The sequence below is a fragment of the Cystoisospora suis genome (assembly GCF_002600585.1).
Source record: "Cystoisospora suis strain Wien I chromosome Unknown contig_1953, whole genome shotgun sequence".
NCBI lineage: Eukaryota > Apicomplexa > Conoidasida > Eucoccidiorida > Sarcocystidae > Cystoisospora > Cystoisospora suis.
The window spans coordinates 1,812-23,194 of NW_027154753.1; the positions used below are offsets into that span (position 1 = coordinate 1,812).

General features: G+C 48.3%; 4 protein-coding genes across 4 annotated transcripts in view; 3 read left to right on the forward strand and 1 right to left on the reverse strand.

The window, feature by feature from the left end:
* The window catches only part of CSUI_004246 (sag-related sequence srs26j), a 1,566-nt gene extending 759 nt beyond the window's left edge, over window positions 1-807 (forward strand). The window contains exon 1 of the mRNA XM_068064439.1: window positions 1-807. This exon is cut by the window's left edge and continues 759 nt beyond it. Coding sequence (XP_067923581.1) covers window positions 1-74 — 74 coding nt within the window. The 3' untranslated portion in view covers window positions 75-807.
* A 2,520-nt stretch (window positions 808-3,327) lies between these two features.
* On the forward strand, window positions 3,328-5,023 carry CSUI_004247 (uncharacterized protein). The gene has a single exon (XM_068064440.1). It carries the CDS (start codon window positions 3,544-3,546, stop codon window positions 4,255-4,257), a length of 714 nt encoding a protein of 237 aa, XP_067923582.1. The 5' UTR covers window positions 3,328-3,543; the 3' UTR covers window positions 4,258-5,023.
* Window positions 5,024-6,745: 1,722 nt separating this feature from the next.
* Window positions 6,746-7,980, forward strand: CSUI_004248 (sag-related sequence srs26i). Its single transcript, XM_068064441.1, has one exon. It carries the CDS (start codon window positions 6,896-6,898, stop codon window positions 7,571-7,573), a length of 678 nt encoding a protein of 225 aa, XP_067923583.1. The 5' UTR covers window positions 6,746-6,895; the 3' UTR covers window positions 7,574-7,980.
* A 512-nt stretch (window positions 7,981-8,492) lies between these two features.
* CSUI_004249 (membrane protein 1) overlaps window positions 8,493-21,383 on the reverse strand; it is a 13,146-nt gene continuing 255 nt past the window's right edge. The window contains exons 1-8 of the mRNA XM_068064442.1: window positions 17,647-21,383; window positions 17,151-17,279; window positions 16,081-16,236; window positions 15,389-15,703; window positions 13,664-14,392; window positions 12,882-13,102; window positions 12,145-12,420; window positions 8,493-10,862 (exon numbers count right to left, since the gene is read on the reverse strand). The exon at window positions 17,647-21,383 is cut by the window's right edge and continues 255 nt beyond it. Of these exons, the coding sequence (XP_067923584.1) occupies window positions 9,354-10,862; window positions 12,145-12,420; window positions 12,882-13,102; window positions 13,664-14,392; window positions 15,389-15,703; window positions 16,081-16,236; window positions 17,151-17,279; window positions 17,647-20,434 (6,123 nt within the window). The 5' untranslated portion in view covers window positions 20,435-21,383 and the 3' untranslated portion in view covers window positions 8,493-9,353. The remainder of the gene's footprint in view (window positions 10,863-12,144; window positions 12,421-12,881; window positions 13,103-13,663; window positions 14,393-15,388; window positions 15,704-16,080; window positions 16,237-17,150; window positions 17,280-17,646) is intronic.

The following is a 21,383-nucleotide window of genomic DNA, read 5'->3' on the forward strand; positions in this document are numbered from 1 at the left end:
AGCACCTTCGTCCTCGTCCACTCGAACGTCATCGGCCTCATCCGGTCTCTCGTCAAGCATTCTCACTTCCATAGGAGCGCTCTATCTTTCACTCAGTCTCTCGGTGCGGTCGTTTTGAATCTGCAGTGATGTAGAGATTTAAGTTGAGCACTCTACTCGTCAGCGGGTTTTATGCGTCATATAGACCTATGTTGAGTATCTCTTCTGAGGGAACTACGAGCTAAAGTCGCCTGGCTACCGGGGGGCTACCCTCACTTAAGCAAAGGGATTACCTTGGCTCCAATCGTACTCGTTTAGAACAAGGCTATGAGCCGCGCTCCAGAAGTGCTACCAAGCTTGGCTTCCACATGAGCATATACAAAGAAGGCTTTTTCCGGCGTTTCTTCCCAGCTGTCTTTTCTCCCAAGCGCAGCGACCGAGGCTTACGGTCCGTGTACTACTGAAAGCTGGAGCAGATTCTGGTATGTAACGGTTTTGCGAGGCAGGCCCAAATCCCGAACTCCGCTGTACTGAGGTTGTCTTGGAGGTAGCTTGCGCGACGTCCACAACCGAGAGGGAGCGATGGTCCTGTTGACGGGGTGTATGGCTGCACCCTTTCGTGTCCTGGTTCAACCTCGATCATCGACTACGGCTGCGTGAAAACGTTGGAGTCTAAGGAGCCTAGCAACCCTTTCGAGTGAGTTGCGTCTTGTTTGATGTCTACACATTTGAATCTGAAGTCGTACAGGTGCCCCGTAGCACCGCTCGATCTCGGAAGGTACACTTCATGGTACTGGTGGATGTGCGCCATCAAAGGCAAACAAGTAACCTTTCATCTCTGGAAGAATAGTGCGGCAGTACACACTGCCATGGCGAGTGTCAGGCTGCGACTACCTTGACGGCGTTCACTTGATTTCTCTGGTAAGAGCTTTTGGGGGCAGAGATCTACGTGCAGAGCCGTTAGCATAATGCCCTCCCTACAGGTCCGAGCTGCATCTCATTGCCTCGCGAAAAAGCTTGCACCTCTTCACGGCACCAAGTGGACTTCCGGTCCCTCCCGAGTAGACTAAAGTGACCTGCAGCTGTCACCGCCCCGGATACACTCACCAACCGGGACAGGCTGACCGGATTCACGTAGCACGGAATTACTCTCCGTTCTCAGAGTAATTCCGTGCTTAGGCAGCGACGAGAACGAAACGAGTTCGTGCATTGCTGGTCTCTATGATGTTATGACATACCGAGAAAGTGCAGCCAGACGTGGAAGGCTCGGTGAAGCCTTAGCGAACTTGGACCTGTCCGGTTATGAGGTCTCGCAAGAAGTGAATGGACCAGAAGGCGGGATACGTTCAAGGCGTTCGCACGACGTATGTCTCACAAGGCCCCTCCGCTTGGTGCACAGTGTCAGGGGCGTCGCGGGAATGGTTGGTGGTGACAGAAGCAGACCGAGATGTCAACCAGATTAAAGAGAAGGACCCGGACTGCCCCTCTCCGGTCTGCATACAAGCCTGGCTTCCGTACCGGCAGCTTCAGTTAGGCCTCGTCGTCTAAGCTCGAAGTTTACCAACATGGGGGGGCCGACTACAACGATGCTGCCGTCCCGCAGCCCCGGAGAAAAAACTGAACAGGAGGCGCAAAATCCCTTCGTCCTAGCGACAGGGCGAATGGTCAGCTCTCCTGTCTAGTAGCCTCCACCCGATTTAGCTGGTCAGCAGTTCCACTCTCGTCGAGCTGGTAGTTCGTTATTTCTTGTTTCTTTGATATACCCGCCCCCAAGGCGATGCTCTGCTACGCCCTTACGTACGCAGCCACTAGCACCCAACATAGTTGATTCGCTCTGTTCTCGTCGCACTACTACAGATCAGTAGTCATTGACACTCTTCGTTTCAGCAGTGACTCTTCTTCCTTCCATACTTCTTTTCTTCATTGGTCTTCTCTTTTTCTCAAGCAACTAACTCTGGCCACACCTGGTAGCTAGTATCGGACTGCGGCCAGACATCAAGCACTTATTTAGCTGTCGCTAGAGATGCTGGTTCCTTCGTGACCCCGGCCAGACCTGCTAGGTCTCAGCCCCATTCGTGGCGGGTGACGGTGACCTCCGTCAGTCTTCCAGCTTAACAAGCTGGACTCTCTCCAGTTGACTCCTGTCTACTTTTCACGGACTCAGGGTTGAATCCCAAGTGTATCGGCCGACCGGTTACTTGTGTTTTACGCGTCACCGGATTTGATAAAACCCACTTGCACCTGGGACACTTTTTTGTTGAGTGAAATCTGCCTGCACCTTCTCATCCGGACCAACGCCCCGCACCACTACTACTCAGCTTAGCTCGGTCGATTGTGTCCGCTGATGCAAATCTGTTGTTTTGACAACTGAAGGCTAATCAACTCGACCCGGGTAACTACCGAGCCAGCGTGTGATTGCACACATCATCGTCTTTCTGTGCTGCGCCAGAACGTCGAAGTTCAATCTAGCAACTCAGTAGTTTGTAAGGGAGTCTCCGCGCCCTCACAAATAGTCCAAGTACCTTGCGTGGCGGACAAAGTAATGGCCGTAAGAGGGAGCACGACAACACGGCTGAAGACCAGGTCTTCAGAGACTCGTCGGAAACTGAAATTCATACGAGGAACATAGGGAAGTATGGTTTGGAGATCGCAGGGTAAGTATGCAATACGGCTCCGATATCTTCTCGTGTCGTGGCTTCGGCTGATTCTCGGACGAGACTACTCCGAGTGATTTTGGAAAAAGCCCTTGAGGTGTTGTCGAACAGTGAGAGGCAACACTTTTTGTACCAGACAACTCCGTGACGCGAAAAATATGGCGCACCGAGCTGGAGAAACGGGTCAGATTGGACTGGAGGCTTATCTCAGTGCGACTCGCGACAGCTCCACCAGCTGACAAACGGGTGTGCGCTCTCCGTGCGACTGAGCCTCGGTTCACAAGCCGTCTAGTACGGTGTCTGTTGCAGGAGACTGTACTCACGTCCCCGGTGGAAAGATACAAATACCTGGGCAGTCATTCGAGGACACCAAGATATTTTCTGCATCAGTCCATGTAGCTCACTGTCTTCCGGTTGTTGGGAGGCCAGGTCGCTTACGGCAGGTGATTACCGCTTTCTCGTACGCCCTCCGATACGCCACCCCTGGTTCTCGACTGCGGGTGGGACAAGAAGACAATCACTCAGCCATCGAACTCTGCCAACCACCAGCATCCTTCCATGGCAGCGATTCCATCCCCCGTAGAGCGTGCTTACCGAGTTCGGCCACTTTGGGGGTGCCGCCGGTGTGGGTCGTGTGACAGCGTGGCTGCCCAGTCGGCAGTGGTAGTGAGCGTACTGATTTCGGGGCGCAGTGTGTCTCCTGTGGTGTTGCATGGTCTCGCCTCCAGGCCACCAGCGGCAAAGACCAAAGCAGAGTGGCGGGCTCAATCTGACCCGAAATACTACTGTATCTCAACGGGTTGTCCACTGTGGACAGACCAAGAAGTTTTCCTTCTTGTCTCGCAACTGAAGAGGAGTAAACTCACAAAGCTCTCCAGTGGGGTTACTTTTTTTATCTACGCACCAGAGGATGCGCTGTCGAACGACGGGCCTGCTCGCCCCCTTGTGTCTGGGTGCCGCACTGACTGGTGCCACGCGAAACTTCCGTTTCCCGGGCATTTGGGTTCTTGCGGACCCGGGACTCTCGGGTAAAGACCCGACCGCCTGCACCGCGGAGCTGCCGGAGGTCACGTTGAACGCGATGCTCAATGACCCTCTTACTTTCAGCTGTCCTTCAGGCTCCACATTGAAGCCGGACGGCGCCATGGAAACCGCCGCTCCCACAGCTTGCACGGAGGCAGCCTGTCCAACGGAAACTCTGCTTTTCAACCTTGGCATCGCGGCGACGTTGTCTTCCGCTGCAGGAAAAAGAGAGACTGGTCAACTTTTGAAGTACACGTTCCAGGTGACAAAACTCCCCTCTGTGAACACGATTCTCTACTATATCTGTCAGATACCAGCTCCCGGGAGCCCTACGCCAAGCCCCGCTCCCCCTGACCCGGCTCACCCTGGCCCTTCCGCGCAGAGACTTAGCCGAGCAGATGAAGACGGGCCCGCAGCGAGGAAAGAGTGCCGAGTGAAGATTGCAGTCCCGGCACAGCAGGCACCGGCTTCATCCACTCCAGCGCCGCCAGCCTCATTTACATCCGCAGCGTCATCTTCCGCCCTCTATTCAAGTATTCTTGTGTCCTCAGGGGCACTGTGCCTCTCACTTGGTACCGCGACGACTTGGGTGTGGGCGTGAAGCGGAAGTCTCAGTCCTGGGAACCTTGTGATTTGACACTTACAGAACGGGCGACTGGCCGCTACAGTCGGAGTCAACAATTTACCGTGGCTGAGAGAACACACGGAACCCCTCTCTGACAAGTCGGCGCCTGCAACCTGCCACCACCGATCTCAGCTAGGTTGATTCAAGCATCTTGCAGCGAGTTTACTTAGCGGGCTACATGCTGACAATATGTCCAGGGGTCCGTTTCGAGAAAAGAAAGGTCTCATTGAGGGAAAGCGGTCCTCACGGAGAACAAAGCGGCTGGCTCGTTTGATAATGTGGGATGGAATCAAGGCTAGGAGTTGCGGTAGGAAGGTGCGACAGAGCTGCTGTTGCACAGAAGCAAAGGCGCCGGAGGCTACCTCCCGGTGTTTCCTGTTCCCAGTCGCTTTTTCTTCCATGCACGAACACCAAGGCTTGGGGTCCGGTCTACTACTCGGGTTCCTCGCACTTCCGAGAAGTTCAAGGGGTGATTGGACACTCCATGTGCCCGAACTCCGCTGCAAGGAGAATGAGTTGTGGGGACATGTAATACTGCAGCAGCCGATAGGGAGTGATGGTCCTGTCGAGCAGATAGATAACTGTCACCCTTCGGGTCTTCGAGCGGCTTGCACTCATCTACTGCAATTTGTGCGGTCTCGGTTCACAGGCAGCCCCGAGCGGTGACTTGCCAGGAAACGGTGCACGGAATTGACCGAAATTGGAATCTGAGAATAGCGTGACAGCCCATTCAGTGGTTCTCGTCTGGGTCTTGACACGAATCTGAAATTTTGCAGGAGCGTCAGTCGATCTGTGCCTCATGGGCACGAGCGATTGTGTGGGAGTCAGTGGCAACCATGTAACATCTCGTGTGTGGAGTAACACTGCGGCAGCACGTGATAGCGAAACAGTCTGCATCTGCTGCGACGTTGAGCTGTCACCTGTTTCACGAGATGCCAACTTAGGCGCGCTGTTGACACTATATCTTGGTTCCATGTCGCATTTCCTACAGGTCGCAGTACTACCGCTTTGCATCGGAGGAGAGGCGTACTCTCTTCACAGCAAGGGAATGTACCTCCGTGTGAATCGGAATGTGACCCGTGATTACCACCCTTCCACCAGGTTGCCACTCCCGCCGGGACAAGTAGGCCCGGCGGGAGTGGCACGAATTCTATTCAGTTTTCCCCTTTCCGCTCAGGGCTTACTTAGTCAGCGACGAGGACGGGGTATGCAGAAACTTGCCGCGCTTTTTGATGTCAAGCTGCAAACGAGAAAGTGTGAGCTCACTTAAGAGTGCGGTGATTGAAATGCGTCTCCGAGGCTTCGCTACACAATGAGTAGAGTTGTTTCACCAGTGCTTTTCTCGTGCACGTTGATGAAGTGAGCCCGGTTTGTCTTCACCAGTCAGGGGGAGGGCACCGTCAGCACATGGCAGAGTCACCCGAGTTTGTTTCTACGCTTTTGCTGGCAGTGCAGATGGCACAGTTCCTGAGCAAAGCCGCACTCAGCTGGCATCTCGAGAGGCACATCTCTTACGCTCTTCAACCATGGCCCGGCCCCAGAAGGATACTACGAAGGCACGTCAAGCTCCGCAAAAGCAGAGCGGAGTCTTAGTAAAGAGGGGAGCCCCGACAGTTTGGTCTGATGCAGGGGTTGTTTCAGTACAGGGAAGTTCAGGCTCTCTTTTAGAAAACGCGGCTCGGTGATGCTGTCCGGTTGCACATGCCGGGCCTCATCGGCTTGAGGGACGGGAAAAAGATCAGCAGGATAGCGCGGGAAACCTGAACCGATCGGGGCAGAGAGGCAAGCAGAAACTGCTAGTTTCTGTGCCGCGTCCCAAGTCTTCATCTGGTTACGAGTGAGGTGAAACTTGTTCTTGCGACGAATTGGATTCTACACTGTAAGGACCCCAGAAAAGTACTTCTAAACCGCGTTGTTACATAGGAATTCGCGCGATGCAAGATCCATGCAGCCGCCAACCTATTACAGTAGCCGCCTTTCCGGGCGCCGGCCAGTGTCCGGAGTGCCCTAACGGGGCTCTGAAGACCCCATGAGTAGAAAAACGCACTGCCCTGAATCATTCGTACGCTTCCCGTAGGGCAGTCCCCCCTCACTCAGCCCACTCGTCTTGAAGCACTTCAAGCGTTGTCCTTCAGCCACAAACGCAAAAAGATGGAGTCGTGTGGGAGTGATTTTTGTCAGGTCCACAGCAGAATTTCTGTTTCAGAGTCGCGGGGCAGATTCGATCTTGAAGCTGCAGTAGTGCACCGTCTCACAAGCACAAAATCAATGAGCAAGTATTCTAGTCTATCTTCAACCACGAGGCGTGGTTGAAATGGTGCTGGGCCTATTTCTTTCCTCCTTGCCCACCATCACCCCAGCGGGGGCGTAAACAACCGACCGGGCAGGAGACCGCAGGGCACGACTCTCCCGTGCAGGGGTTAAATTCTCTGCCTGCCTTCGCTGTCCCGACGGAAAAGAACCTCACGTATTTTGTCAGCGATATCAGTTGGTATTTCTTGACACGCGTTTTTTGGTTCAAGTTTTTCTTTCAGCTTGGTAAACTTGGGGGTTATCTTTTTTGTTTTCTTTTTGTTTCGAGCAGTCCCCTTTTTCAACCGAGAATCGGCTCATCATGAAGGCCACAACTACTATGGGGCCGTGCGCCGCTGTGTCGCTCGTCGTCACTTTGTTTTTGTTCCCCACAGTGTTCGCCTCGAACGAAGAACACGAAAAACACACACCCACATCTACAAACGTATGCACCAGTGGAACTCCGCTTACGCTTACGGCCTCAAGTGAATCTCCACTGACATTTGTATGCCCAGAAAGCTCCTATCTGTTGCCGTCGAAACCTTCTTCCGCTTTCAAGGTTGTTGATGATACCTGCGGTGAGCCAGTGCAGTTATCCACACTTGAGGTCGATGCAACCCTTGAGGTAAAGTCACACGAATCCGGTGCGTCTCAAGAGTCACCTCGAAAAGAGTATACTTTCACTGTTACCAAGCTTCCAACTACTTCGACTTCTGTGTGTTACAAGTGTGTTGTTCCACCGCCGGCCCCTACGTCAGCTGAAGAAGATCATGATGAGGATGCCCATGTTGCCCAAGCAACACCCGTAGAATGTCAAGTGAAAATAGTGATTCCAGCAGAGCCCGTGCTTAAGGAAAGGGAGGCCGTCACGGCTGTAAAGGAAGTGACCGAGACCAGCACCCCCACCACGACTTCCACTCAAGAATCTGCGGCATCTTCGTTTGTCTGCCCTGCGGCTTTCTTTTTGGTCGGTCTAACGCTGCTGTCTTTCCTAGCCTAGGTTGGGAGTGATCCGAGAGTCTGAGTTTACCCGAAGGGGACATAACAGAGAATGAGCTAGACACCTTCCCGGCAATATGTTTTGTCAAGCTTGCATTTCACATGCGAGCTCGTAAGGAAAGGAACAGCCGACCCCCAGTGGATCTAAGTAATCAGCTTGCCTCTCTCTTGCCTAAAGGTTTTTGGCAAGAAGAAAATTGTTTTTTTGCTCCACGAATCGAACATTCGTGGCATCTGCTCGTAACGTCTACATGTGTGTGTGTAGTGCATTTTTCTTGTAGTAATCAGCGAGAAACAACCTGGAGTCCTAAGAAAGTATTGCCCGGCAATACTCATTAGAGCCAGCCCGACTATTGCCCTCAGATTTGGTCATAACACTGTTGTCCGAGAGGGACCCCGGGCACATTCTAAGTATGTTTGTAAGCGGTGGTCCGGGTGTTCTCGATTTCTTTCCGAAGGACTTCTTTTCGTTTCCGACGTTTTTCCGTCTACCTAACTTCCCTACTATGTGGTGTCCGCAATCTGAGTAAATGAAGCTACGATACACTTCCTGCTATCACATGAAATGCACGCTTCGATTCAGTGGACCGGTTGGCGTGACTTCTGCACCAGCTTCAGGGGAAACTGAGAATCAGAAAAAACTATTTGAATTTCCATGAAGTGAGCTGGATACTAGATTCAGTTGGCTGCCTAGGAGTACAGGAAACGTGGTCGAGCACATCTAGATAATGCACTCCCGTCGATGTTGCTATCTACACCTGGAACTCTCACACTACCGGTCGAGGCGCTGAGTCACTTCCCTTTTCATCCTACTTGCCTTCCTTTCCTTATCCTGTCGGTGCTCGTACTCTGAAAACGCCTGCAAACGTCCATTCCTCGGTTTCACGAGCAGCTACGCCCTTCTTAATTCAAGAATTTAACGTAGCTGTTACGTGTTGTTCTTTTTTTCACGCACTTACAGGAGAGTCATGTGCACGAAGCCGCAGACAAGAAACCATTGCATTTCACCTTGGAGCCTTCACGTGAGAAATGCTCACGTGCAGCATTGTTTGTTACCTGGGGTGAATATCCAGAATGTCTGCAATAAAGAGGACTCAGACAAACCCACATCATCTCAACATCTGCAGAACTTGGCCTACTACTCATACAAGAAGGAGCGACTCACTCCCGCGCTCTGGGGCAAGCGTACGGCAACAAGAACCCGCCGCCCAATCCACCAATGCACGAAGAATACCTGAGAGATTCCCAGCTTCATGCACTTTCTAATAAGAGGGTAAGCACACACACATAGGCAATCTTTTGAAAAAAAACGAAAAGAGAATCCCCTCCCGGACCAAAAACAGGCACACACTGCACCCACATCACAGCCGGCTTAGTATAAGTGTACAGTCTGGGCCATACGATACTCATACAGACTCCCTCACATGCATGCATCCACTGTCAAGGAGTACCCCGGACTGATTCACCACCCGGTCTACAACACATTGACCCTGGTCCTACGGGCTCAGAAAGAAAAAAAAGCGGACACATGTTTCGTAAGCTCCAAGTTTCGCTCCTCCACGGAATCATCACACTAGCAGACACAAACGTACCGTGTACGCGGCCACGCTGCCGCGTACGCCACACCCCGACCGGGATGATGATCACGAGAACATGAAGGAGCCTCTCAACAAACTTGCTTCCCCTTCCCTTTCTTCACATACTCCTACTAATCTTCCTCTTCAACTGCATGCATACCAGTTTCGCTTTTAGTCGATCACGAAATAGACTTGCACAATTTCCTATTCGGTATCTCTTGTTACGGTCACTAGTCCCATGCCCCAAGGCGTTAGCTGCCACTGTCGTTGTACACGTTTACGAGCATCACCTTTGCTGCCGGATTGGCCAACCTGCTTCATCACTTCAGGAGGGTTCTTTCTTGTTTCACACTGAGAACTGGTTTTCTTCAAAGTCGTTTTTGGATCGCTACTTGATAGAATTTCACTTCCCACATCCGTTGTTTCTGTGGATGCGTCGTTGTCCTGGACACTTCTCTTCGGATCCGTTCCATGACTATTGACGCTGTCTTCTTCGAGTGTAGATACACCTGAATTATCATGAGGCCTCACCTTCTGCCTGGTTTCATGCATCAATGAAGATCTTGTTTCTCCGTGCTCTTCTTCCCCCCATGATGGATAGCCCACATCTCGCTGACTTTCTAAGCTACGAGAATTCAATAAATCCTCGAACTTTCGCCGTTCGTTGTCAGCATGTCGTGCTAGAGTTGCATAGCGCGGAGGTTCTACACTCTCACCAGATTCTCTATGAACAGGAATGAAGACATCCCCGATCATCATGCCATGCGAACTGTGATGGGGATCTTCTTCGTCATTCACTAAGTAACTATGCGAGTCAACATCGTCTTCTGATCCGAGTATAAGATCTCTCAAGTCCTCTTGTGCTTCACTATGGTCCCTAGAAGGACCACATGTATCATCCCGTGATGCGGACCCATCGGCATTCTTTCTAGGACTACCCTGTCCATCGCATCTTGGCTGTTTTCCGTCTTCGCTAGCTACTCGATCAGAACTAGATGTCATGTTTTCTACACTCTTCCCGTCTCTGTTGCCACTTGTCCTTCCTCCGTAGGGCTCTTCTTTTTTTGTCTCTGCTTTATTCACATTTCTCCTTTCATCCTTCTGCCTGTCCGAACTCTCTTTCTTATCCTTGGAAGGTATCTTACTACTAGTACTACTCGTGGCTCTCTCACTTCCTATACTTCTACTGACATCACTCCTACCCCCTGCACCGCCGCTATTGTTGCCGTCAGAATCATCTCGTCCACCACTACCGCCGTCATTTCGCTTTTGTGTCTCAGTCTTCTCCGAGATCTTGTCACTCTGCTCCATCTTTGTTGAGCTATCATCACTATTGTTCGTCTTATCATTTCCTATATTGGTACTACCACTACTCCCCGTTTTCTTCTTGCTTTCTAGTTCTTCTTCTTCGGCTAGCGCTGTCTCTACAGCTAGCTCTGTTTGATCCTTTGGCAAAAACATCCAGTCAAATGCACGTTTTACACGTACAACCAATCGCTGGAACCAGTTCGGCTGTTCTCCTTGTTGCATGCGAGCTCTGAGTTTATCTATCTTTCTTCTGTATGATCCGGAAGGGTCTAACAAGTCTGAGATTTCTTCGCCTGACAGTGTCTCTCGTTCAAGTAATTCCATCGCTACTGCCTTCAACTGCCGTCGATGTTTTCGAAGAAGCTTCTCTGCTTTTCTCTCTGCTGTTAAGACCAATTGCTTCACCTGTAAGAACAAGACATTACCACACACATCCACATAGTCCATCAAACCGCTTCCATGACAGATATCTCGTGAATCGTATACACTCATCTCGCTCTGATATACATATAAATAGGTATGCACACATGCACATCTAGACATATGAACATCGGTGTGAGGACTAAAGCAGTGATACACGCCACCCTCGCTTACATGACGATCTACACTTGGAGTTGTCTCTCAATAGAAAAAGGAACAGAAACTGCCCATAGTAGTTTTCTTTGACTTCTCCTGTGGATTCACTCGGGTGTGCAGGAGAAGGAGGACCACCATACCGCCAAGAAACAACTAGCACGAAATCCCTTTTTGTCCATGTAACTGCATATGTATACATAAACATTCGTGTAGATTTTACGGAGCATGCAGCGTACACAAGATTGGTATCCGTACATATACACGTATACATATATACGCTCCATCTCTCTCTACATATACTCCACATACCTACCAATGTATAAATGTACATATAGACAGAGCGACATACAGAGTGTCACCTGATGCTGATATGAGGGTGTATAGTTTCATAGCGACATTGTGAAGATTGCCTTCATTGGATCAGATTCACAAAAGTCCTCTATGCTCTCCACAGTAGCCACTAAAACATCCTCACAGCAATCACTGAAAAAAACCCACTGCCTTTTCCCCCTCCAAGGACCTCTGCACTGCATGCGTATCCGAGGAGACTCAATCCAGTTGAAAGAAAAGGAAAGAGCGAAGGAACAAGCTCTCTCGCCTTTTCCCCATATACACAGCATATACAGCTACACCCATGTAAACATATACATTCTACATAGTTGTATGTCCAAGCGCGACACTCGCTAATCCTTCCCCACCATAGAAGCACATACGAGCTCTCAGTATCACACGAACGCATCTTTAGCAGACAGTTCTTCTATTGTATAAGAGAAGATAGGAGAGATGCGAATAATAGAAAGAGCTCTTAACTCAACGAGAGTGCTCAGCATTTTGAGGAGACTGCCTCGTATTCTTCTTGTTGGAAATGCCGCTACGACAGCACACAACACTTCACATGCATAGTCTTAGTTGAAGAGAATGAAAGAAAAGAGAAAGCAAGACATGACACCGAAAGCGAAGAACAAGAAAGAAAACTAGATCTTCGCTTAACTCCTCATCGATTTATCTTCCCGAAAGCAAACACCTTTTCTCTTCTGTTGTCCTATCTTTCTCTGAAGATGTCTTTCCGTCTCTCTATACCCCTCTCTCTCTCTCTCTCTTTTTAACTTACTTCTTCTTCAACGAGATTTGCAGTTTCGCTACTGATGAAAGCTCTTCGACTTCTTCCATGAACTTTGTAGCTGAGAGGCCCTAACTTCTCACTCATCCCCCACTCTGTCACCATGACATAGGCCATCCTTGTAGCTGTCTCTATATCACTACTCGCTCCATTACTTAGGGCGTCTCTCCCGAATATAAGCCGCTCAGCTACACGCCCACCCATACAGACGCATAGACGAGCCTCCAGCTGGGCTACACCATGACCATACCGATCTTCTAAAGGAACCTGAACAAAAGAAGAAAGAAACACACCGACATGCGCAGAGAGAAAGATCGAAATGAAAGAGGTAGACGGAGGGAAAGGAAGAAGACTGCGATAGAAACACTGTCGATCTGTCTGTCTGGATGTTTTCTTTTGTCGTCTTCTCTATTCTCTCAGGAAGGAGGCGAAGAAGTGGATTGACAAAGAAATACAATAGCGTAATGTATTATATCTCAACTCTCTCTACGCCCATCTCTAACCAAACATACACACGCCTACACGCATCAACTCTCCTTCACTCTCACTCTTCCTACCAGTTGACCTTTGTATCTCTTTCTGTCTCCCTCTCTCTCTCTGTCCCTGTATGAAATACCTCCAAGTATGTTCATACATAGAGACGAAAAACACGAGTAGATAGAAAAGAAGGAAAGACACTTATCAGTGGAGCTAACTAAAGGAGATGAGGTGGACGACTGGTGGCTCACTTGCTCGACAAATCCGAGAGCAGATCCTCTTGAGACAATCGTCGCCTTGTGTATAGGATCTGCATACGGCTGTAAGTAAAAAGCAATGATTGCATGCCCTGCTTCATGGTAAGCCGTCAACTGCTTTTGCCAGACAGACATAACTCGCGATCTTCTTGCTGGACCCATCGTCACTTTATCTCGAGCTTCTTGCAGTTCATGAAGAGTCACAATCTCCTTATCTAAAAAAGAAAAAAGAAACACAAAGACGACACAGAGAATACGTAAACAAGCGACAGCAAGAAAAAGGCGAGGACGGAGGAGGAGGGGTGAAGAAGGGGTTTCAGGTGTATATACACCATAGGGGAGACAAGCTGGATTCTGAACGTCCCTCCCTGCAGTTGGATGAAGTTGAAGAAAGCAAGATGAAAAGGACCCATCAAAGACACGAAGAGGATAGACGAAAAGAGATTCTTGTACATGTGTATAGAATGCACAATGATGTCTAGAGATAGAGGCAAACATGCTGCCCACATTAATGTATAATATGAATGAAAGAGAGAAAGACGAACACAGATATCCCATATGACGATGAGGAGGAGGAGGAAGAGGAAAATCTAGAGAATGCAAATTCGATCAAGGAATGGATCAGTGAGAAAGAGAATATCTTTCCACAGATATAGAAAACTTCAACATATGCCTAGAAACATATATACGTGTAGACATGCTAGCCAGATATATATGGCATGCATAGATGCAGGAATACGTATGTATATGTATGCATGTAGAGTGGTATTCCATACTTGCTCTAGCAGCTAGGAGAGCAGCTTCATTGACGAGATTTTCAAGCTCTGCTCCTGAGAAGCCTGGGGTGATCTTAGCAATCTTCTTCGCTAATTCTTTATGAATAGGCGTTAACACTTTTGCACTTTCCTTCTTCTTCATTTCTTCTTCTTTTTTCTCGCCATCTCCGGTCTCTCTGTCTTCACTCATCAACCCTCCCTGGTGACCGCCCTTCCCTGTCTCCTTCGGAAGCTTCACGCCTTCCCTCTTCTTCTCTTCATCTCCACCTTTACCTCTCTGTGGAGATGAAGCCTTGTGATACTGCTGCCCACTCAGTTCTTCATCTTGTTTCTTCGCCTCTTTCTTATTATCACTACTCACAGAGGAAGAAGACGGCTCTCCAGCGTTCTTCTCCACCTTCTTATCATTCTCTTGTCTCTTCTTGATCAATTCTCCCTGCGAACTCGTCTTCTTCTCCAAAGGAGATGAACTCTCGACACTGGACTTCCTTTCAATTAACGAGCTTCTTTCTCCTTTCTCTGCTTGAGAAAGGGACGAGCTCTTCATAATAGCCTTAGGTTTATCGCCGCTTCCCCCTTCAGATGGGAGACTCTCACCACCTAGATTAGCTTCGCTGGTTGAGATAGAAGACTGAGGCACCACGGGGACTCGAAGTAAATACTTCTGAAGAATCTGCTCCCGCGCTGCTACGTCAGGTAGAGAGACATGAACGATTCGATCAAATCGACCTGCAGCGCATGCATGCATGAAGAGCAAAAGAAAGGAAAAGTTACGAGAAAGACACTAGAAAAAAGGAAAGAAAGAGAAGGCTTTCATGAAAGCTTGTACTCGATGTCTACACGTTTGTACACACACGTATCTATCAAGAGTCAGGAGGAGTGTACATACAACGCGAAGGTGTGCGTGAAGACTACTTATACCTATACCGCCAGGCGGTGTACATACACCTGAATTTAGATCAGGGTGGAGTGCAATAAGCTCATCAGTGTGACACATGAGTCGCTGGCTAAACGTCGGGTTTGTCTTCAAGAAGAAAACAGAAGAGGACGTCTCTCTTCTTAGCAACTAACATACTTTCATACATACATGTACATACAAGGGGACACCACACAAAAAACAGATTCAATCTGTATACAAATAACGTGTACATACGCGTTCGGACTAGACATAAACTTCAACATGAAAGATGAAGCAAAGGCTTTCTCTTATACCTACATAGCTATGATCAGAATGTTCTACACGACCAGCCTCATATGCTCTTTCTGAAGCAAGATTCCTCATGGAGCTCTGCGTGACAGAGATACCCTAATATCACACGTGACAGTGATAATGGCTGTATGTACATCGCACATACATGAATACATACACGCATACATACACACCTACATGTACATCTATACACAAGGTTAACTTTCGCATGTAGAGACCGAGAAGAGACACACAGCACACACGTCAAGAAGACAACCCGTCTACGCCCCTGCAGGTGGAAAGCGATAAGACATCCGTCCTCTCTGACTCTCTCTACATGCATGTACGTCCACATGGTGCATACACTCTCTCAACTCTCACTGTCTCTCTTCTCACTACATATACTCACTCTACACACACATACACAAATGTATGTGTTTGTATGTACATATATATATAGATATATACATACAAACATATCTATATAGAGAATCAATAAACCCTCCGGTCAGGTCTGCTTTCTCTTTTCTTCTTACCTGGTCTGAGAAGTGCAGGATCGAGTGTATCTACACGGTTTGTCGCGGCGAGGACGACAATGCGATTGGTTTGATTAAATCCATCCATTTCGACTAGGAGCTGATTCAGAGTCTGGTCGTGCTCGCGATTTCCCGCTCCTGGCCCCAGAGAAGCTTGGCGTCTCCCCCCAACTGCATCTAACTCATCAAGAAAGACGATACATGGAGAATGATGACGGGCATAGGCAAACAACCCTCGGACACGGCGAGCTCCTTGGCCCACGTAGATCTCCACGAACTCAGATCCTGAGGCGTAGAAGTAAGGGACACCTGCCTCTGAAAAGAAAGAGAAAGGAAGGAGACAGGAAAGAAAAGAAAGAAAAGAGATGACAGGGAGAATGCTTTATGGAGATGGATGGATGACTGAGTAAAGCATGAGGAAGAGGATGATGTTAAGAGAGATTCGAAAGGGATACGGTGGATATGATACACATAGGATATGGATAATGAGAAGGACCATGAATTGAACTCGGGTGTATATACACTCCGAAGATCACTCAAGTGGATATAGACACGCGAGAAAAGAGATGAGAAAAGCAAGGGTGATAGGGAAATGAAGAGAGAGACGAAATGATTCACAGCAGAAAGGACAAGACCAAAAGACAGGATACAGCAATCAGAGACCATCCTAAGTGGATTTCTTTCCAGTTTACCTGTAGCTACAGCTCGTGCTAGGGCTGTTTTGCCTGTGCCTGGAGGTCCTACAAGGAGAACGCCCTTTGGCAGACGAGCGCCGAGTCTTTCGAACTTTGATGGATCTTTAAGAAATTCGACAACTTCCTGTAATTCTGTCTTCGCTTCTGTTAAACCTGAAGAAACATACGTACACTCGTACATACATATTCATATACACACGATTACACAGAAGAGAGACAAACGAAATCTTTCTCGTATCTTCACGTCGAGAAATGACTAGAAGGTGTAAAAGAATATAAGATGAGGAAGAAGGGAACATCCGAGGAGGAGTTTGATTAAGAGTAGAAAACGAAGAAGAAAGAAAGAGAAGACCGGAGAGGAAAGAGAGTCCTGACGGATATAACAAAGAGTAGTAGTACACAGGAAGATATCTTCCCTTCATGCCAGCAGCTTATGTACTTTTCGTGCAGGCTTAAAGAACAGACGGACATCTCAATACGAAAACAGATCAACCTGTTTCAAAAGAAGACAAAAGCCATTCTCTCTCAGATCTAGAGAGATCTCTTCTGCCTAATCTCCTTTCTCTTCCAAAGATTTATCTTTCTGGAACTGAAGTCGAATGGGGAGAATATATGAATCCTGAAGACTCAGATGATCTCTCGGAGAAAATGTCTTATCAGCGAGGAAATGGGAGATGTCTTAACCTTCTATTGAACAGCTTCAGCAGACTACCACATCACACATCTCTCTCTCTTCTCTCTTCCCATATAGAAGACGTCTAGAAAAAAGATACCTACTACCCATACACCTGCCGATGAATCTCCTCTCCTGCTCTCTCTCTGCTGGAGACGAAAGCCGTCAGCCCAACAAGCCTAGACTTTTCGCCTCTCCTCGTGGTTCTCCTCTCTCCCTTCAATCAAGACACTCATCAAGAAAGCTTCCTCCCCAACGACTTTCTACCTACAACATTAGATAAATTCACACCTTACCCAATGGATCTATCTCTGAAAAGAACGCTTCGCATGCACCAAAGCTCAGAGTGGAAAATTTGTCTGAAGAAAGAGAGAAGGAAAGAAAAGCTTCTTACCTGCTAGATCAGCAAAAGTGAGAGGGGGAGCTGTGGGAGGAGGAGGCGGAGGTATCATCGACGTGTTCTCTCCGGGCCCCGGTCGTTTTGTCTGATTCGGGGGATGCTGATGAGGCGACGGATCTGTATCTGAAGAAAAGAAGAAAAGGCACCTCGGGTTACACACCGCTGTCATTCTAGATTAAGAAGAATGCAAGGTGGATTTGAAGCGAAGACGACGGACTTTCACCTTCAATAGCTTAAGGTGGGGGATCAAAAGAATCGAAAGAACACTGAATCAATGTCATCGAAATAAGAACAAGTGACAGGTGGGCACCTGTATGTACACCATAATCATCCAGGTGTATGTACACCCCACGACTACTTGGGAGGGAGTGTGAAGAATGCTGTCTCTATAACGAGTCACTTGTTTGGACGTTGATGTCTTAGTGTTCTGAAGAAAGAGAAAGTTTGCATAAGAGAAAAGAGAGAGAGAGTTTCTTGATGTGGAACCTACGATTTCGTCTTTGATTCATGAGTTGTCGGTCATACGATGAAGGAGGAGGTGCCTTGGGCGAGGATGGATCGAGACTTTCGTCTTCATCGTCAAATCCATCTTGGTATTCATCTTGATTGTGGTGGCTATAGTAATCTCCTCCTTCTCCTGTTAACTCTTGAAACAGACTTAAGAGACGGAACGTTAGAAACGATACAAATACAGGCCATATAGCTAAGCCTATACATACCCCTATAAGAATAAGCACCACAGCTCTCATAGTTGTTCTTCCTCCTCCTGCTCCCTGACTACTCCTGTTACCGATAGCTCCTCTCCCGAGCTTCTTTTCATCTTTGCCTTCTTCTCTTCGTCGACTCAAAGTGGCTGTGCCTCCATACGATGAATCTCTTGTACCTCTTTCCCCTCCTCCTCGTTGTCCCTGTGGGATCGGCTGTCTTGGAGTCGTCGCTGAATAGGAAGAAGAAGAATACTGCTGTTGGGAAGAAAGAATGCTACTACCACCCGCTTGATGAAGGGTGTTGTTATAGGTATTATCGATCGTCTGTTGCTGAACACCCCGAGATGTACATACACCTGAGATATTCTCATAGGATGATGCTCTTCCTCCTGGAGCTGTTGCTGTATTCCCCCTCTGTTGGTGTCCACTTCTTCCTTCTCCCCCAGCGGCTTTAGCATGAGATTTATAGCTGATCGATTCGTCATATCCAACACTCCCAAGAGCACGATGATGAGCTTCCAGCGATGAATATGCCGAAGACGATGAGAACATGAAATTCCCACTCCCTCCCCCCGACTGTCCAGGTGTATATCCACCTGATCCGGAGTAGTTAGGAGAATTCGTGAGAGATGCTTTACGTGTAAGAAGCTCGGACTTGTTGTGATTAGGAGGACTATGATGAAGGGCAGAACTGCCGCCTCCCCCCCCTTCAAAGAAAGAAGAATAGTTACTATGACGAGAAGAAGAGGCTGATGTGGAGGGCCCGCCCGCTCCTCCTCCTCCTTGTTGCTGCTGCTGCTGCTCGCGGTCTCCTCCTATGCCTGCTCCCTCTTCGAGTTGTTTCCTTCTGTTCTCATCCGGCGCTTCATGCATGTGGCTCTTCGGACCTTGAGGGGGGAAGGCAGGTGACTGTGAAGAAGAAGAAGTAGGAGAAGGGGGAGGTCGACGAGAATTTGAGAAACCTCCTCCCCCTGTTCCCCTAGGGAAGTCATGCTGCTGCTGCTGTATAGACATCGTTAAAGGGATAGGAGTGAAGAAGGGCGGGGGAATTGGTGGAGGTGCGAAAGAGAGGATCGAAGAGAGCGTGATATGCTCTTGATGCTGAGATGATGGATATGTATAGCAATGAGGGGGAGAATGAAGGATGGAGCTTGTAGAGGAAGAAAGATAATGGCGGCCTTTCTCTCCTTCTTCTTCTAGGGATTTGGGCGAAAGAGAGGAATGGAATATTGTTTCTTTCACAGGGGAGAAAGAGGATGACGGATCGTAGAGAATGTTGGATAGGGTTCTCCTTCGAGGTGAAGATAAACGATGAGGGCTTGTGACTTCTTTCTTGTTTTCGATATCGAATGAGAATGAAGAAGGAAGAAGAGGAGCAGAGGAAGTCTTCGTTATCGTTTCAGAGGAAGGGCCATCACCCGATGTAGGGACAGTCCCGCTTCGACTGGGAGAGACGACAGCTAATGAAGAGAAGACGCCTCCTCCACCTCCTTCTCCTTCTGAAGCCTTTTCTTCTGGATGGAAAGAAACGGTTGAACAATCTTTCTCACCTGAAGGAGAAAGAAAAGAAGACTGGTCTTGAAAACGACTCTTCTCGGGTTGTTCTAGATCTGCTCCCGCTTCTTTCGAAGATGGACCATCAACTGTCTGCACTGTAAGGCAAGGTGTATGTACACCGCCGGCCCCTGGTGATGGGATATTCTCTATCTTATCATCACTGTCTGTTACAACAGGAACAACTCCTTGTGGCTCCTTTTCTTTCTCAAATGGTGAAGAAGAAGAAACTCCAATCTCCTTTGCTGCTTCGCCTTCAATCGAAGGGGAAAGATCCGCTGATTCTTTTCCTGAAGTGGAAGGTGAGAAGAACTCTTTTGAATCTCCCTCTTGCCCCTCTTCTTCTTCTTCTTCACGTATCGAAACCCCTTTTTCTTTTCTTTCTTCTCCTCCACTGTCCTCTTTATCTAATCTTCTTGCAGTTGTTCTATCCCCTCTTTCAGCTACGTCCTTCTCTTTATCTTTCTCCACGAAAGCTTCCCGAGAGATCTCTTCTTGTCTACTACGATCAACCCCCCCTCCTGACTTGTCTCCTTTTCCTTCCTCGCCACCTCGACTTGAAGAGGAAGACCTCTTTCCTCTCTGACTCTGATCTACACCTGGGCTGGTCTTTCCTGCTCTTTCTCGATCTGTCTTTCTATCGGAAGAAGATGACGAGGACGACGACGACTCGTATGGAGCTGCTGAAGAGGGAGAAGATTTCTTGGGTGACGAACTCACCGCTTTCTTTAGAGTAGGAGAAGAAGAAGAGAGAGAAGAATTCTTAGGATGATGACCTCCTCCTCGAGTAGAAGCTTTTCGAGTTGCCGACTTTCTTGAAGAAGTCTGAGGGTTTCTGTTAATATTCCTTTGGTTGCGGGGTGTCGCAGTGGGAGTTGCTGTGCTTGTCTTAGAGCTAGTATTCATAGCACTTCTTGAATGAGAAGGTATAGGGCCATGTCCCTCCTCTTCATGGGGAGAAGGAGAAGATGCGGATGAAGAAGGAAAAGGATTGTTTCTCTTTCCTTGAGAATTCATTTGCTAAGGAAGGAAAAAAGAAAGAAAGAAAGAAGAGAGAAGATGGACAGATAGATCGGTAGATTCTTGAAAAGGGATGAAGGTTCTTCTTCTCTTCACTCCTCCTATTTCCGAGTGCTCTCTGTGCTCTTGTCTATCTAGAGGGGAAAGAAAAAGAAGAGAGATCTCTGCTGTAGACAACGAAAGAAAGAGAGCAAAAGGAGACAGAAAGATCGATTGAGAAATCTCCTCTATCTCTTCTGGACGGGAAGGAGAAACTCCGAGAGGAACCTTCTACGACGGAGTGGCTGGAGATGATTCTTCCCTCCCACTGTCAAGCGAAGAAAGATATTAGAGAAGAGATAGACAGAATGAGGTCGCTGAAGCGATCCCTATCCGGATGAATGAAGGAGAAAGATGTAAGGTAAGAAAAAGCTCGCACTTTTTGCGAAGGAAAAGAACAGGAGAGATTTCTTCTCCTGTTCTCCTGCTCGATTCTAAACAAAGAGAGTATGCAGCACAAGAAACGGATAAAGAGAAAGGTCTCCGTCTTCTTTTCATAGAAGAAGAGGAGCTAAAGAAGGGCGAAAGATATAAGAAGATTGAGCGAGGAGGAAAGTCCTTCTTCTTTGATCTTAGGCTTACTGATATGAGAGTGTGTGTAGGCACGAGAAATTAAGAAAAGAAGAAAAGCTAGAAAGATAGATAAACCGAGAGAAAGAAATGAAGAACTCTCGATGATGTCTTAGGTTAGCGAGGAGAAGGGCAGATCAACACTAGCTGATAGATGAATCGATTCAATCTACCAGCTGTAGAAGGGAAAGAAAGATAGCCCGACGGGGAAAGAAAGGAAGAAGACAGAGAAGAAATAGACGTAATCTTTGAGAAGGAAAGAGAAGAAAGAAGAGATGTAGGTCAAAGACAGGAGAAGAAAAGAACCTCACTATGGAGAAGAAGAAAGGAAGAACTA